General features: G+C 45.8%; 1 protein-coding gene across 1 annotated transcript in view; it reads right to left on the reverse strand.

Annotated features, from left to right (window-relative positions):
• Positions 1–16875, reverse strand: part of LOC131096813 (alpha-2-macroglobulin-like protein 1) — a 28737-nt gene extending 11862 nt beyond the window's left edge. Inside the window, exons 1-24 of the mRNA XM_058045436.1 lie at positions 16717–16875; positions 15938–16121; positions 14646–14696; positions 14160–14304; positions 13449–13501; positions 13115–13135; positions 12537–12696; positions 11887–11971; positions 11384–11495; positions 9989–10097; positions 9347–9456; positions 8398–8562; positions 7428–7646; positions 6473–6536; positions 5884–6029; positions 5164–5310; positions 3782–3955; positions 2688–2790; positions 2026–2134; positions 1706–1931; positions 1362–1488; positions 1099–1220; positions 874–925; positions 470–553 (exon numbers count right to left, since the gene is read on the reverse strand). Coding sequence (XP_057901419.1) covers positions 470–553; positions 874–925; positions 1099–1220; positions 1362–1488; positions 1706–1931; positions 2026–2134; positions 2688–2790; positions 3782–3955; positions 5164–5310; positions 5884–6029; positions 6473–6536; positions 7428–7646; positions 8398–8562; positions 9347–9456; positions 9989–10097; positions 11384–11495; positions 11887–11971; positions 12537–12696; positions 13115–13135; positions 13449–13501; positions 14160–14304; positions 14646–14696; positions 15938–16121; positions 16717–16784 — 2836 coding nt within the window. The 5' untranslated portion in view covers positions 16785–16875. The remainder of the gene's footprint in view (positions 1–469; positions 554–873; positions 926–1098; positions 1221–1361; positions 1489–1705; positions 1932–2025; positions 2135–2687; positions 2791–3781; positions 3956–5163; positions 5311–5883; positions 6030–6472; positions 6537–7427; positions 7647–8397; positions 8563–9346; positions 9457–9988; positions 10098–11383; positions 11496–11886; positions 11972–12536; positions 12697–13114; positions 13136–13448; positions 13502–14159; positions 14305–14645; positions 14697–15937; positions 16122–16716) is intronic.
• Between the last annotated feature and the right edge of the window lie 103 nt (positions 16876–16978).

A 16978-nucleotide genomic window follows, 5' to 3' on the forward strand; every position in this document is an offset into this window, starting at 1 on the left:
CATGAGAAAGGAAAAGCACAGGCACTGAGCAGTGTGAAGCAAAAGGACTGCTGCCTTCCCTAGGCTCTGCTGGGATCCTAGAAAAGAGCCAGTCCCTGTCTGAACAGACATGATTGAGATTTCTGGTGACCCTTCCTACATTAGGCCAGCACAGAAACGAAAGCCATCATGGTTCTGGGAGGAGGAAAGGAAGCTTGAGGGGGTCTGAAGAAAGGTAAAGAGAGCTGTCATTCCTGAGTGGGTATCAAGATGGGAAAGGAATTGCAAAGACAAAGTTGGTGGAAATATGCAAGGATTGTTTTGGTTCACTATAAATATTGGAAAGGATTACTTGATCAATATTTCTGAGGCCAATGTCACACCCCTTACAAGTTATCTCATTAGGAGCTGGGTCAATGCATCAATAAGGCCAAAGCTTTATGCAAGTTTTTTTCACGACAGACTCAAGAGCAGGAAAAGCCTTTCTCACCAATCACAGAGAACGTGACTCGGGCAGATCCCTCCAGCACTTCTGCAGGCAGAGTCAGGGAGAACTCTTCAGAGATTGTGTTATCTGAGGAAGGCAGAACCCAGACATTTATCCCATGGAAGAAGCCATTCATACAAGTGAAACATCCAAGGAGACCCAGGTGAAGCATAATGTGACATCGAGTCACAGGAGCCAAAACTTGCAAACACATGCCTCAATGCAGGAAATTTTGCCAGGTAGAAGATTGACAAGGACAAATTATAGTGGTTGTTCTCCCAGGCAGGATGGTGCCACCAGCGCTTGCTCTCTGATTAATTCCCTCCCACCTCTGGGTATTTGCAGTAGCCCTGTCCCCTCCATCCTGGTGTCATGATCAATGGCAGTCAGGAATTTTTGTCCCCTACCTGCAGGACAGAGAAAGGCATTTTGGGTCTTCTCTTGTAGAACACCTCCTGGCTGCAGATGGAGAAAGAGTAGTTCAGATAGGAAGGACAGGAAAGGAAGTCACCCTGCCTTAGCAAGTTGGTCTGATGTCCAAGAAGGTGCTAAACTTCCTCTTAGCATCTTGCTGACTGCCCCAGGGGACAAACCCTGTTGCCAGGGGTTCTCCACCCTGAGATGTGACCAACCTTCACAAGCAGAGATTTTATCACCGCGTCTCTCCCTCCTTGCAAAGGTGTCACAGCAATCTTGTTAGCACACAGACTGTGTGACTCTTCTGCCACGCTGCTCACGGTGACGTTCACTCTGCCTGCAGGGAGCACAGGGACACATTGCTGAGCGCTTCCAGCTGACAGCTGTATGTACAAGCTGTATGATCCAGACATGCAGACGTGGGCAAACTCCACCCCTCCTCCCAGGAGCTGCCACGCATCCCTCTGCCCAGCCTCACCCAGCTTGGTCGCCCTCACGTTCCACACAAAGGTTTTTGCTTCGTTGGCACACAGGCAGCTGGTGAACTGACAGCTTGGACAGGCATCCACCTTCAGTTCTGGGGTCTCTGTGAGAGTGGTGTGGACCTGAGCATGGTTGGATGTACAGACACACATTGGGTTAGTGTCAGTAACAGGCACTGCACCAAGCAGCAAATACCTGGGTGATAAAGTACGAGGTTATGCTTTGTCGCCCAGATACCAGCATCAAGGGCTCCTAAAGAGTTCAGAGTTTGTCTTTGGGCTCAAGATTTTGTTCTGACAGAGGCCATGTAATTGGGGAAACTCGCTTGGAGGGACTCACCTGGATACAGTCCTTGAGGTAGTTGAAGACAGTGGCTTTTAGCTTGAAAGTCTCCCCTTGGATCACAGAGTATGGCAGTGATACATCCACAAAGAATGGCTGGAAGACCCTAAGAGAGGTCAGAGGCGAGAAACCAAAGCCAATATCGGCAACACAGAAGGTGTTGGCATTCCATTCTGTGATGGTGTCAGGTACAGCAACTTGGAGAGACGCTCGTCCATCATCCCTGCAGCAGGAAGCAGAAGAGGAGGACATGCTTAGAAGCAGTCAGAATATTCCAGGAGTGCCCCTGGAGAAGGATGGCAGAGACTGTTACCTACCCGACAGACACCAAATCCCAAATCCAGGTCTCTGGGAAAAGCGTCCGTGGTTTTGGCTTCTCCTTGTCATCAGAGTGAGGTTTAGAATCAGCATGGGTAACTTGCCTGCCTGGTAGGAGCAAGTGATACCTCAGAAAACAGAACATATAGCTGCAGGTGAAACTAGCTCTTCATTCACAGGCAATCTAACACAAACCACAAATGTTTTTTGACACAGAATGTGAGTGGACAGGGCTGGTGTTTCAATGAGAATCTGACACAGTGTGGGTATATTTGGGGAAAGGAGCTTTAGGGAGACAGAGCTGGATAAGGTTTAGCCCAAGGCTCAGTCTGACAGATCCAAATTTGGTCTGGGTCCAGCAGGAGACAGCACGCTGAAATGGAGTCACACTCCTTTAAATAATCTGTGAAAGTGCTGGTAGAAAGCACACTACATTCTGTATGAAAAACAGTGAACACAGGGACACCAAGAAAGCATGGAGATTTGAGCTTCTCCCTGTGATTTGTAAATCAGGTCCATTGAAATGGACACAAGCTTTGTTGCTGTTATACACAAACAAGAAACACAGAAGGATGGGGCTCAGTTGTCTCAGCTGCAGGCTGGACAGAACTGGAAGAGGGAAGACCCTTCACTAAAGAAGTTGGACATGTCTGTTCCTTACCAAGAAGAGGGTATTTTAGAGATATCTTTTTATGAAACTCTGGAAGCACACAGGAAACGGGTTTCTTGATTCTGGTGTTGGTAAATATTTTCATGCGCAGTTTCTGGGAAAATAGTACAGACAGTAAATCACTGATAAACAAAAGGGGACAAGGAATGTTGAAATTATCTCGTGATCATGGGTGTCAAATGGGGGCTGGTGGCCAGTGGTGAAACATTTTTAAATGCTGCTTCTTTATATGCATAACCTTGTGGCTCAGACTCTGACCAGTGCATGAGGAATGGAAACCAGTTTCTGAGGAATACTGGGAGCAACTATTTCTTCTCGTACAAGCAGATTTCAACTAGATGTGCACTTCATATGCCCAACCCTAGCAATGACACACGAAGGAATAATCATCTAGGAGACAGCACAATAACATGCCTTTTGAAGGGAATCAGGTTCTGTATTTGTGTGGTAGAGTTCTGTCAAATTAAGAAACCCACACAATTCAGACATTTTGGGTTGTTTTCAGTGTGTTGTTACCCTCTTCTCCTATTTTGAGGAGCTTCAACTCATATATTTTGCATATATTTCATTAAAGAGCGTTCTGCCAGAAGCAGCACTCAGCACTTCTTGCATTTCAGTTAGCAGACATGTTAACACTTCTCTGGCTGTCATGCTTGTTAGCATATCAGTTTGTTTCATTGTTTGTCTTGACAATTAGCTATAAAGCCAAACTGTGAAAGACTTCCTTTTATTTGAACTGGTTGAGGATAAGTAAGGAGATGCTCAATGAAACACAGAGTAAAGCAGTTTGTAAATACAATAATAGCCAAGTGGTGATTGGTCAGAATATGGTGAGGTGCCCAGGTATTCTTGCCACCCCTCCTTTGTAGTTATGGGAGCCTGAAGTAAATTTGTTCATTTTTACATTATCTTCTTCCTTATCAGGTGGTTTGTACTGTGCTTACTCAGCTTTCCCCATAGTCCCCAAACGAGTTTGGCTACAGCGGACAACATGGAACAGACGATTTCTTGTAGGCATTCAGGACAGCATATTGGAACTCACTAGGGCAAAGTTGGGAAAGTTTAGAGGAGGTGCAGGCACTCACCTTAAACAGGTTATAGACATCAGCCTCACTTTGGTACCATGGTGCACCCATCCTAGCCTTTTTGTGGGGTCTGGGCTGCTGGGGCAGGCAAGGGTATGCCTCAAAGTCTTCCAGGCGGTAAGGAAAGCCTCGTCCTCCTAACATGAAGCTGTTACGGAAGATTTTACCATACAACTGCAATGGAAAAAACACAAGTCTTCAAACAGAGCTGGCCAACAACCACATGTATGGGTCAAACTTTTGGGTTGTAGCCTTCTATTCCATATTGAAGAGCTTTGCAGTTGAGGAAGTTGGCACTGACCCAGCTTACACTAAAGGACATAATATAAAGGACATATATAGGATAATATATACTAAAGGACATAATTCCAAGCAGTGGATGTAGACAAGCAGCTTTTAGGCTGCAAGACAGTTCAAGCCTTTCAACACTAGGGTGCAAAATTAGGATAAAAATGCTTCAGTTTAAATACAAGGCATTGGCACATCTGATCTACATATTTAAAGATTATTACTTTAAATACCTGTCAGCAGATGATGCAAGTGCTCTGCACTACACAGCATCCCTATGAAATGGACACCAGATCACACTGTGGCTCTATAAACTGGTGTAGTGCATCCCCCTGGATTTGGTGAGGCTTCTTTATAACACACTGTACTGCTATAATTTAACTCACTACTTTGCATGAGGCATGTACCTGTTTTATCTCTAGTACACATTGTGGATTTCTATTAGGATTTTCAGGTTTCGCAGTATTTTTACTCCAAGTTTTAAATTAATTCCTCTGAAAGACACAGCTGCTTTAAGGCAGGTGCTTCCAACCCTTCTGATTCTCAGAATCCACCTGGGTGCTGACAAAATACTGACCACTTTTCACCAGCCACTGGGTGCTCTGGCTGCTCTCATGTAGCGACTGTTTTCTAAAGAACTGCTCCAAAGCACTGTTGTGTTGCATGGTTTTAACTCAGCAGTGGTTGGGGCAGAGGGATAGGAGGACCCTGCCAGGGCAAAATTCCATTTTAAAGGCTTAAAATCACAGTTTGGTGGAAGATGGTAGAGCAGAGATGTGGATGTGAGGGAGGCTGCTAAGCACTCTCCCTCCAAGCAGAAAGCACCAGCATCTCCTTGAAGAGGCCCTCCCTGCCTCCCCCTGCAGTGCCATGTAGCATCCACCTCCCTTCAGGCAGAGGCTCACAGCACAGGGCTGAGGGTGAGAAACACAATCACCCCATCACTGCTCAGGAGAGGCCAAAGAAGGGGCATGGCAGGGCAGCCACCTAACACTGCAGCTGTCCTGGGATGTCCTTTGGGCTCCCTGCCACCCATGCATGGAGGCAGAAGGCAGGCAGACATTATGGGGTTGGACAAGGCAGGCTGCACTCACGCTGTCTGCTGTTAGGATTCGGTTCCTCTTCAGGAGGACGCTCTTGTCGACAGCCCGCACAGAGCACAAGGAGCCTGGAGCAGCCATGAGGTTCAGCCTGACTTGTGAGCCTGGCACCTCCTCCTTGTGTGAGAATTCCAGTGCCACCTGCAAGAGAAGACAAGGTCTGGGGGCTTAGCCTTGGAGAGTGGGACCCTCTGACTCTTATATGTCTGGGTTGCAGAGGGAAGGACTTTGAATAAGGTAGGGAAGGGGGATGAAGTGCTGAGTCAAGCCATCCTGGAAATCCATTGGGAAGGTTAAAGGGGCTGCAGTGCACACAGCCCTAGCCAGAATTCCTCTACCACCACACATCCACCACCCTCTGATCCAGAACTACCGCAGGGAGCTAAGCAGACAGGTTTCTCTTCTGTGTTAGGGAGCATATGAGGGACAGTGTGTTCCCAAGTCACTAACAGGGAATGGGCGGAAAAAAGAGTTCAAGGGAAGCTGGTTTACTCCTTGAGCAAAGCTTGCCAGTTTGTGTTGTGGAGACCAGAACTAGGAATTCAGGGAGAAGGAGGTTACCTGTCTTGTTTCCCACCCAAAATACTTGGGCATCTGGTTTTGCATATATCCAGCTTACACCATTTGGATGAGGATAAAACAGGACCAGGAACTACAGCAGAATCAGAGCACATCAGCAATGCTATAAACACTCCTTGTGTGATTTCTGCTCACCTGATGGCTAAAGCACATTTCTACATCAAACTGCTCCATATCAGCCACCACCTCTCCGTCTGAGAAGATCGCATACACCAGAAGCTTGATGTTGGGCAGGAAGTCATTGCCAACAGGCAGAGTCAATGAGAAGGAGCCCTGCAGATCTGCAATAGGCAGCAGCGAGGAAGAGAGGGACAACATCCAAACAAATCAACTCACTGGAGTGGGACACACATTAAGAATCAAAAGAGGGACTTAATAATTTCTACCTTGCAGATAAGAACACTCCACACAGACAATGTCACAAATTAGCAATAAACCAAGCATACCAGCCATTGCTTTGACTCATGTCTTCTTCAAAGGTACAAGTTAGCAGCAAAGTCATAAGATTGGATGTTATATCAATTAGAGAAGACAGAAGGAGCAGTTGCCTAGAAAGACCCTGAATTGAGAGGAGGTTGTGTTGGTCTTAGGGGAAGGATCACCACTAAGAACTCAGTTCAATATTTCCCACCTGTGGATAAGAATAACACCTGCAGACAGAGTCACTGTAGAGTGGTCAGTTTTCTGGAGTGTGTTACAAGACACTTCTCATGTTTTTACTCACTCTCATGCTGAGTAATTGGCACCTTCTTCTTTCTGCTGAAAAGGATCTTGCCTTTTGCTATCACCTGAAGAAAAAGAGAAGCACCACTCAAGGGTCTGAATTCCAAGAGCATGAGGAGAGTGTGAAAAGAACACAGGAAGAGAGAATGGTATCTGACAAATGTTGCCCCAGAAGTTCCTCTGGCAGGACATGATTTCCATTTCCATCTCTGCAGCAGAGATGCTGATGGTATAACTGGGTAGGACTTGAGAGGTGTTGGTTAGGCCATGAGAAGGTGAGGCTGCTTGCAAAGCCAGGTACTTCTGAAGCTATAGGCTATGAAGCTCTGCTCTTAAGACCTTGTGAACTGTGATCTTTGTATTACTAGTATCCAGTACTTTCTGATTGTACGAGTGAGTCCAGTCCAGTAACCAAGACAGTCATAACCTCTCAGCTAGGCCTTAGTCACACCTTTGCTTTGACTCACTTTCTTCAAAGGGGACTTCATGAAAACTCTATTGCATACCTCTGCTGTGCATCAAGGCCCTGTGCAAGGGCTCTCAAGCTTTTCCCTGCAAAGATACAGGCGGGGCAAAGTCAGCTGCCCCAGAGATTGCCTCCTAGTTCTCAGACAGATTGCCCCAGACACAGATAGACATCCGGGGCTCACCTTCTGGGCAGAGTTTGGGCTAGCCAGCCAATGCCGTCCATGTGGACATAAGAGAAAGAGGGGCAAATGGCAGGCATCTATCACCCAAGCTTAAGTCAAGACATGGATAACAAAGCAATGCAGCTGGGGGCTAGGAGCAAGTCCAGGAACTGGAAAGTAGGCCCAGGTTTGGGCAGAACAGAAGTCACAAGCTGACTGTCTAGGAGTAGCTTTATCTTTCCTTTGAGCATCTCTTTGCTGTGAGAAAAGGGTAAAATGCCAGTAAGCATAACCTTGCCCTGAGAATCAGCTGTCTTCTGTGCTCACCAAGTAGTAGAAATCAATGTGGTCTTCTTCAGAGCTGAGTTTATTCTGGGAAAGGATATAATCCACCTGCACTTCCTGCTCTTGATCACAGGACATCATGTAATCCTTGGCCTTGATCTCCAGGAAGCTGTTGCTCTCAGAGTAGAATGGTTTCAGCCAATGGAAGGCCTCTTCTTCATCAGAAAATGAACTGTTGTCACTTGGAGGGCGGTGGGTACCCTTCCGAGCACATAAACACGAGGTGGCAACACAGTTAGTATCAAGTGATGCAAGGGAACTTGTACACCTGCCAAAACTCTGTTGTCACCTGACCTGATGGCAGACTGCACATCTGTGTGCCTAAAATAATTTGTTGAAACATCATTTTAAAGTCTCTTACAAGATTTCTTCTTATAAAGTTTTAGCAAAAATCTAAGCCTAGTAGATTTGACCACAATCTCATTTTTCCTCTTATCTTTTCATGGGACACATGTTGAAAGCGAAGGGCGACGACCCATCCTTTTTGATCAGCATCGAACTCCGATTTATTGATCAAAAAGGCATGTTTTTATAACCGTGTTAATTAAGTTCATACATATCGCAAACCCGAGCTCATCATAGGCTACAGATCAAACATTAACCCCTCCCTTTGTTTTCAATACCTGTGGTTTGTTTATTGAAACCAAGATTTGTGTTCTCACCCTGATATGAAGGGTTCTCAAAACCTCCATGTCTGTTCCCAAAACAGCCAAGGACAGAATGTTTACCTGTTATGAGAAGACTGCCTGAGAACCCTGCTGTTTATAAAAATGTGCCTGAGAACCTAGTTATTTACAGAAACAGGCTTGGGAACTGCTGCTTACATCTGCCTTTTACTTTTCCATCAGCTGTATATTTTCATGGCCTTTTTTCCTTCAAGTCATGTCTGAGCAAAATTCTCCAACAGACACACCCCACACCAGACAAAAGATTTTCAGTGGCTGATACTCACCCTCAGAGAAACCATTGTGCTGTTCCAACTGGTGGTATCCAGTGTGAAGTGAGCTTCCCCCATCTCATCTGTGAGGAATGACAGCTGTGTCTCCTCATCATTGACATCAACTATTAGATGGATTGTTTCATAATGGAGGGGAGAGTCTTCACTGTAGAAGACCATCTGGAGGGAAGGGGTGGAAGTTAATACCCTGTTGTGCCAGACTCTGAGGCACTGACAGTGCTTCATTTTAATTGCTTCTATCACTTGGTTCCCTCAGCCCTTCTAGCTTTCAGACCAGTTGGAAGGATCCAAATAAAAGTCCAATAAATACATGAAACCAACAATTTGAAGCTGTTCAGGACTGAAACAAAACAGTAATACAGGCAAATGAGACACCTCTATTGGGGGAAAAGGTGAACTCTTCAGACCCTGAGGTGTTTCTTGGACAATGCTGGAGGATCTTTGATGATCAGAAAGAGATTTGTCCCCAACAACTTAACTCTTTCTGTTCCTTGCCCTCTGTGTTGGGGTCAGTACCAGCCCAGGTGAAAGTGTTTCTAGCCCCAGGACAGCAGTCCTAGCATCACCCAGGTGACCCGAGTCAGAAATTAGTGCCAGTGAACTGATGTGCAAGGCTTTAGAGATTTCTGCCAAGTTACCATGAGTTTTTATCCAAAGGGAATGTTATGTGCCTGCTGACGCACCCCCATCCCATATGCACAGATTAGTTTCAGGAGATGCTCCTGGGGAAGCCTCCAGAAACTGCAGCTGGCCCCAGAATTCCAGTCCAGGAAATATACTATGTTAGGATGGGTAGAAAAAAATTTCTTCTACACGAGGCTTCATTCCTAGTTTCTGGGTGCTAGCAGAGCAGCATTGACTTTCCTGGAGACTGTTCCTTTCTTCCCACAAGAGGTTTCATCTGTGATGCATTCTGAGCAGAGAAGGGATCCATGAATGTTACCTTCCCTGTGTATGGTATCCCTCGTTTGTAGAATGGATGGAGGTCGACAAACTGTAGAGCTTTCTTTATCCATGCAACAGAAATTTGAGCCGTTTCCTCAGAATGGGCTCCTGGGTGGGGAAATGAAAAATCTGTTGAATCTGAAGCAGTGCTCTTAGGGAAGCAGAAGTAAAAAACATACTTCAACACTACTTACAACATCTACAAGCTCTAAATTTAGGAGAGAAAATATATTCTTCTAGGATATTATTCCATCAAGCTTTCTGGGCTTCCTGCTTCATGACATGATGCATAATAGGCTATAAGTGTCTATTTACATGTTTATTTGTTTGTGTTTTTTGAAGATGAAGGGAAACTAGATGACTGTTTAAACAGTCTAGGGCTTTGCAACTGGCTGAGGAACAGCCTGGTGTCCAGACAATCACTATGAAGTTACCCACACATGAAGGGAGGTGAACGGTGGAAGGATTAGGAAATCTGGTAAAAACAGACGGAAGAGGTACTAGAATAGAGACTATTGCCATAACAGAAGACATGGGAACCTTCAAGTTACTTTTTCAAAAGAAATTCCACTGCCACATAAAGACCAAAGCCAAAAATGTTGCCTGTGAAGAAGAGAATGCTCTACATATTATCCAGTACCTGTTCCATTTTCCACCACTTTTCCTTTTGCAATTATGTAGCTGTCAGCTTCATTTATTTCCAGAGCTTCTGTCTTTATTGTGAAAGTAGCGCAGCCATCCTTATTTGTCTGCACAGAGAGGAGAACAGAGAGAATGAGTGTGGTGTGGAGGAAAACAATCTGTTCCATAGATGCCAGGCAATCCTAAAGAAGTATTTCCAGATACTTTTGGAACAGAGGAAAGCTCCCAAATCCTAACTGCAGAAACCCATCATGGATACCTTAGGCAGAAAAGAAATCAATATGCTTGGATTAAACAATCACAAAAAAGTAGCAAAAAAAAAAGCACTTAAGGCAAATCACATAAGGGTTAATTATGTCACAGAGAATCTCAGGAGACTGGATTCAGCCCAAATCCTGTAGCTGAGAGAGCATGAATTTCATTATGTGAGCTAAAGGTCCCGCTGAAATGCAATGGCCCTGATGAATAAAGCCTGACAGTGTGGCTTTCTAGACATGACCATTCCCGTGACATGGCCATATGAAACACAGGCATCCTGCCAGGTACAGATGGCAAGAGCTTTGCCAATCATTGAGGCAGAGCCTGGGTATAGCCAGTGTTTCTAGCCATGCCTGAGAAGTGCTCCTCAGAACCTTTCAGGGCCTTTTACATGCCATGTGGAGCTGGCATTCAGCTGATGTTTTGCACAGCTAAGACTGCACAGCATTCCAGCTGGAGTGCATTTTAAAAAATGCAGAGATCCAGCTAGATTTTTCTATTCTGGCTCATTGCTGGCTGGTCTGACATTTAAAAATATTTTCCTGTGACTTTCAGGCCAAAACCCGTGCATCTGAAACCCGTGGGGAAAAAACCAAATGCAAAGTATAACCACAAAAAATAATGGACACAGATGAGAAGAAAACCAGCAATGGACATAATTTCAGACCAGACACTAGCAAGCTTTGGATGACTCATTGTGCAGGGGTAGAGCAAGAAACAGGGCATGGATCCACAGTCCATGTGATGCTCTGATAGCCTGATTATTGATGTGCGTGGTCACAGGGCTGAATAGGCCCTGGTAGGCTATTGGTAGGCTATTCAGGAATCTGAATAGCCCCACGAGGTGGGGTGATCTGATTGCACACAATGTGATACAGACCCTTGGAAAAGGTCCTAGGCACCACTGCTTCTCATGGCTTACACTTTCTCCCAAAGCACGGAGTCAGGAATGCACAGCTAGAGCAGTAATTCAAGCACAGTGTTATGGGAAGAGGAATCAGTGGTCTGATCATGTCCAGCATCTGAGAAGACACTAGACTGAACAGCTTGGTGCCCATCTGAGGTGCATTGCAGCAGGTTAAGGGGGCAGAAACACATTTCCAGACACCTTTTGATCTCCTATTTGTTCACCTACCCAGCTGTTTTGCTTCTGAATCGCTGAACTTGTAGAATTGCCTTTCCTTTCCTGGGAGCGTGTCATAACAGTGATTTCTACTTTCCCTTGAACAGGCTTCCCATAAGTATACCTATGTCAAAAGAGAGAAACATTCACCAAAGACAGTCTGCTGACTGTCAGCAGAAATATTGGTACAGGACACCTCCCATCCTCCTCAGGGGAAGTGGAGCCCAGAAAGCTTTGCTTTGTGCCTTGTTTGCTCAGGAACTTTAGCTCATCCTTTAAAATCATTTTGCATCCCTCTCCACCCACTACACCCAGCAACTTTAGTGTCCTTCAGCCTCACAGTAAGTGACCAGGTGTGACAAGGAGCCCATTCCAGAGTGTGATCTGTCTCCCCAAGACACAGGGTAATGCAAAAAGATCCTACTAACAAGCGGAAGAGCACTCCTTTTTCTTGAGCAATCTGGAGGTGACAGTGGAGTCATAGGGCAGAGATCACAATGGCATCATGTACTCACTTGCCACAGACAACCAGCTGAAATTCCTCATCTGATGTAGTGATATATGTAGGGTACTCAATTTCCACCTCAATTTTTTTCAGCACTGTATGGAAGAGAGTAGGATAAGGATGGAGGAAAAAACCAATAGATGGTGTGGATTAGTATGGACACTGAGAGAAGCTATAGCTGCAGTTCAGATGAGGGAAAGACAGTGACATCCCCAGTTCCTCATCACCATGGGGCAGTCGAGTTACTCCCTCCAGCCACACCACTCTGTACTTGCTGCTGCAATTGCACATGGGACTGCCTTCTACTCCAGCTCAGGCAAGGCACAGGGCACAAGGTTTTGTCTTTACCAATGCCAATTAATGGGACCAAGGCATGATTCCACTTCCCATTACAGGATCTGACTGGAGTGGATGACACACCTAGCTCAGCAAAACATTACAGGGCCCAGATGCAGGTAGAGTGAGATGTCACCCCACAGCCTCTCCTTTGTACCCTGCATAGCTGCAGAACCTCCAGCCCCATGTGAGATGTGCCCACAGACCCATCCATCCTTGTGTCCATTCTGTTGTTCTCCCAAGGCAAAAGGTGGGATGGACACTCTGCTCTCTCCTCCAGCTACCCACACTGCTTTTCCCACCCCTCTGATGTTGAAGTCTCACCATACTCCTCAACACTGAATTTTTTATGAGCCATGTTCTGCTGCACTGAGATGGTATAATTCCCAAGGGATGCTTCAGACGCCAGGGGGAAGGACAGATCCACAATGCCGTGATTTGACTTTACATTCAGCCACTCAGCAATACGGTTGTATTCAGGATCCTGTTTGGGAAAGGACACGCAGAGCCACAAGTCACATTGGGCACATGTACCTGGCAGGTCCAGCCACGCTCAGGCACAAGAAGGCACTACAAGGGCTTGAACTTGACCCAGTAGAGAGGACTCTAGATTGCCAGGAGAGATACGTTTGCTTCCCTCCAGTATTATTTTAGTAAACTTAGGAATTACAGAGGCTGCCTAGAACAGTAAAGCTACTGGGAAGTGGCAGCATCATAACACTATGGGAAGGAGAAGCAGCTGGGCTGACCACATAGAAGCTGACCACACAGAAAAGCCTTCAGCTGAAGCTGAACTGTAATCATAACTTCATGAAGTTACATTTGTGGCACAACTCTGGGAGTGAAGGATCACAGTAGAAGGATCACAGATATATCCCTTCAGTCACTTCTTTGTCACTTACCAGCAGCCATATCTGGGAATACTGTAAAAACAAGAGAAACACAATCTCAGTTTTGTAAAACAGCATCCATGTGAACCAGTATAAAGAACTCTGCCTGACATGGGTCCCTGAGCGGAAATTCCTGCCCCATCCAGACCCCACAGTACATCTTCTCCTCCCCCTGTGCCAGCTTACACCTGTCTTTCTTCAAGGGACCAGTGGATGAGTGGTTTCCTCCTAAAATAATTTATTCTTATGGCTTAACAGGCATGAAAGGAGATACCTTGTTCATGAGCCTCTCAACATGTCTCATGCTGAAGCTCCTACTTCTAGAAAAGCACAAAGCAATACTCACCTCATTTTTAATGACCTTAAGGTTCTCATCAAGGTTCACAATTCTAAATTTCACTGTAGAAATAAAGAAAAACATAGTAAAGTATTCTGGCTGCAACATGTCCTTGCACAAACTTGCTTCTCCTTTTCTATGCTCCAGTATTCATGTCTCTCTGTTTACCTCAGAGATGCTCAGGCCTTTTCCCAACCAGCCCTCCCCAGAACCTCCCACCCCAGAGGGCTTTGTCTGGGAGGCTTATACCAGCTGTGTGCTGCAGAACCCCACTGCCTTTACCTAGAGAGATTACAAACTGGGGTAAACAGTGGCATTGTCTATAGTGGAGTCTGTCTGCAGTCTGTTCATATTGTGAAGAATGTGGGGACTCTGTAATTCTACAGTTTGGAACTGACACTCTAGGTTTTACTCAAATATGAGCAACAGTCTTCAAGGCTGTCCAGTGTCCTGGAGAGTCCTGGCTTTCCCTTTAGGTCTCACTAGAGATATGGCACCAAAACAACACCCAGGAACAGCAGGTTGGGAATTTGCTGTAGCACACCTTGGAGGGGAGCATCCTGCCTCAGACTGTTCCTAGAAACACTGGATAATAGAGATCTGCTTCCTTCCATCTCCAACAACCTTAGCTTGCTGCACTTGGTGAAATCTTCCCTCCAGGTGTGGCTGCTATCTTTGACCCTTCCCTCCCCATTTCAATATGCTGCCTTCTTGCCTTACCTGTTTCTCCAGGTTTGTATAAGTCCTTGTCTGTCTCTATCAGAATTATATTCTTCTGGGGCTTGATCAGAACTTTTTTGCTACCATCAAGGAGCACATTGTCTCCACTGTGGATCAGGACATGCAGAGAAGCCAACTCCTCTGACTGTCAGGTTAAAGAAAAAACAAATTACCTCAGACTACAAAGAGCTTGAAAGCGAACCAGAGGCACTTGTCCTTCCAAAATCTCCAATGTCCCCCTCCTCCTTTCATCTACTCTGATTAAAGTCTCTCCTTTCCCCAGTCATAGTCTTCTTTTTTTTTGTCCAGCTTCTTCATTCCCTTTTCTTTGCCCTTCTGCTTGTCATGTTTGCCTCTTTGCACACTTATTTTTCCTCTTTACTATCTTTTCCACACTGTGTCTCCAACATTAACATGGCTCAGGCCCAGGAGAGGCTGAAGCTCTCTAATTTGTAAGAGGAGAGGTAGACAAGAGACATGTCCTACCTCTGTCTCGGAATCATCTGTTCCTGCAGGAATTAACATGAAGTCTGGCACCTAGGTTGATTGACACAAGGAAATGGAAAAAAATTCATCAGAAACTTTGCATCTTATCACATATATAAGATATCATCTCACTGTTAAAAAATCCCCAAACTTCAGAGTCCAAATTCTTCCGTGTGACTCTGTAAGCCACTTGTGAGGGAGAAGCAGTCACTGCCTTGTTCATGAACTTAATAGTGAACGGACCAACATGTCCTTCTCCCACTTAACATGAATGAGAGAGTTTTATGGAACTAAGTAAGCCATAGGAAAGTCAGATCCTAAGTACTGAGAGGTGGGATACTGATGAGGCAAACACGGGACATCTCAGCATCAGAGAGACCAAGCTCAGCAGGAGGAAGATTTTTTTTTGGTGGGTTTTATTTTTTGCTAACAGCAGACTTCCTTGACTTTCCAGAACCAGGACTTGCTCTCTCCTAAGGATTGGCACCAAACTCTTAATTAATCATTGTCATGTTGATGTAAAGCCTAAAAGTGACTACAGCCCCTCTTGAATTCTGCTGAGCCTGCAGGGCAATCAGGGCATAGGCACAGTGACTTTGTGCTGTGCTGAGGAAGACAGGGGCAGTTTGTAGAGCCTCAGCACCACACACATCTCCATGGCTCTCCAGAAACGTAGCTGAAGGTTCTGTAGTCAGTGTGTCTAGATAAGCTAACCACAGCAGTTAGCAATGACAGGAACTCAAGCCACTCCAGAAATATCCAGAAATATCCTTGGTGAAATTCAATTCATTGTTGGTTCAGTGCCATCACAGCTAAATTAAAGCAAGCTCAATGTCTATGCAGGCTGCAACTACATCTGGCAATGTAGGTGCAACTTTAGAGCACAATGGTCCTTTTGGAGCTGAAGGGGCAGGCTCCTGAGGAAACAAGGATCAAAAGAAAGTATTTGCAATTCATTGACTTTTGCTGTGATATACAAGCACTTTTAGGGGCAAAACACTGATTAAATTGAAAATAAATATTTAGCACCACGCTTTAAGTAGGATGAAATGTGCTGATACAGATCAAAAGAAATCTGTTCTTTTCTATAAAAATCTTTTTATACATAGAAAAGATGCCCTACTATCTTAGACTCCAGGACACTTGTATTTTGCCTAGCACTGGTAGGGAAATATACTTAGCCTGCTTGGAAGCTATGGCAAGGAAAAGGACAGTGTACCCAGAGAAGTGCCATGCTCTTGTGTGAATGTGAAAGCAGCTCCTGTCAAATCAGTAGCCACAGCTACACTCACCTGGAAGGTGATGCTCTGAGAAGTGCCTGGCTTCTCCACATCCTGCTCCACCAGTGTGTGATTCTGGGTTTCTGTCTGCAAGGTGACAGCCAGGTGGACAGCCTCAGTCAGGGAGCTGAAGTGAATGTAGAGCTTCTCCTCCTGGCACTGCCGAAGGATAGCAGGGAACACCACCATATAGTGACTAGAAGAGAGCAGAACATGTTCAAAAACAGGTCAGAGGCTGAGGTGGACAGGCCAGCATCCATCTCTGCTGCTTTCATGAAGAGGTAGACCAAGGGTGAGAAATGTCTGGAGGACTGCACTGAAGGAAGTTTAGCTCTTTTAAGCTCCTTTTCAAATGAGAAAGGAGGAACATGCCCAGTATAGAGAACTCCCAGTTTCTCTGTGTCACCACCCTGCCACCAGCCAGACACAGCTGCCCCGTCCACGATGCTCCAGTTGTGAGTATACAGAGCAAGGCTGTGTGAGGAAACCAAAGAAGCCAAACATGCAGTGGCTGAGGCATTAGGCTTCCATCCTCACACCAGATTTCACTCCAGCAGCACAGCACAAACAGAGGCAGAGCTCCTGTGGCCTCTGTAGTGCAGCTCCTGCACAAGCCAACACTGCAGTGCTCGATGCCCAGGACTCTGCAGGAGCTGCTTCTGCTCAGCCCCCTGGGAGCCAGGCTCCCACCATCCAGCTCTGGGGTGCCAAAGAGTGCAGCCCCTCAGCACCACCCCTCAACAACAGGCCCTTCTCCCAAGCCCCCCAAAATCAAAAGGAGAGGGTCTCACGGTTCCAGGCTTGCTGCAGCTGCAACTGGGAGTAGGGTCAGGGCTAAGAGGAGCAGTGGTGCACCCATTGCTTGGGCTGGGACAGAAAGCTGACAAGATCCACACTGGAGGAGAGAACTGCATGTACTGATGGGTTGGAGCAATCCTAAACACCCCCTCAGATGCTCCTAGGTTCAAAGAGTAGGGGAGTTAATATATGGAGATAATATCTTTTCTAGGCTAATGACATGAGCTAATATTTACTTGCTCCCACCAACAGCAG

Source organism: Melospiza georgiana, chromosome 2 (genome assembly GCF_028018845.1).
Source record: "Melospiza georgiana isolate bMelGeo1 chromosome 2, bMelGeo1.pri, whole genome shotgun sequence".
Lineage (NCBI taxonomy): Eukaryota > Metazoa > Chordata > Aves > Passeriformes > Passerellidae > Melospiza > Melospiza georgiana.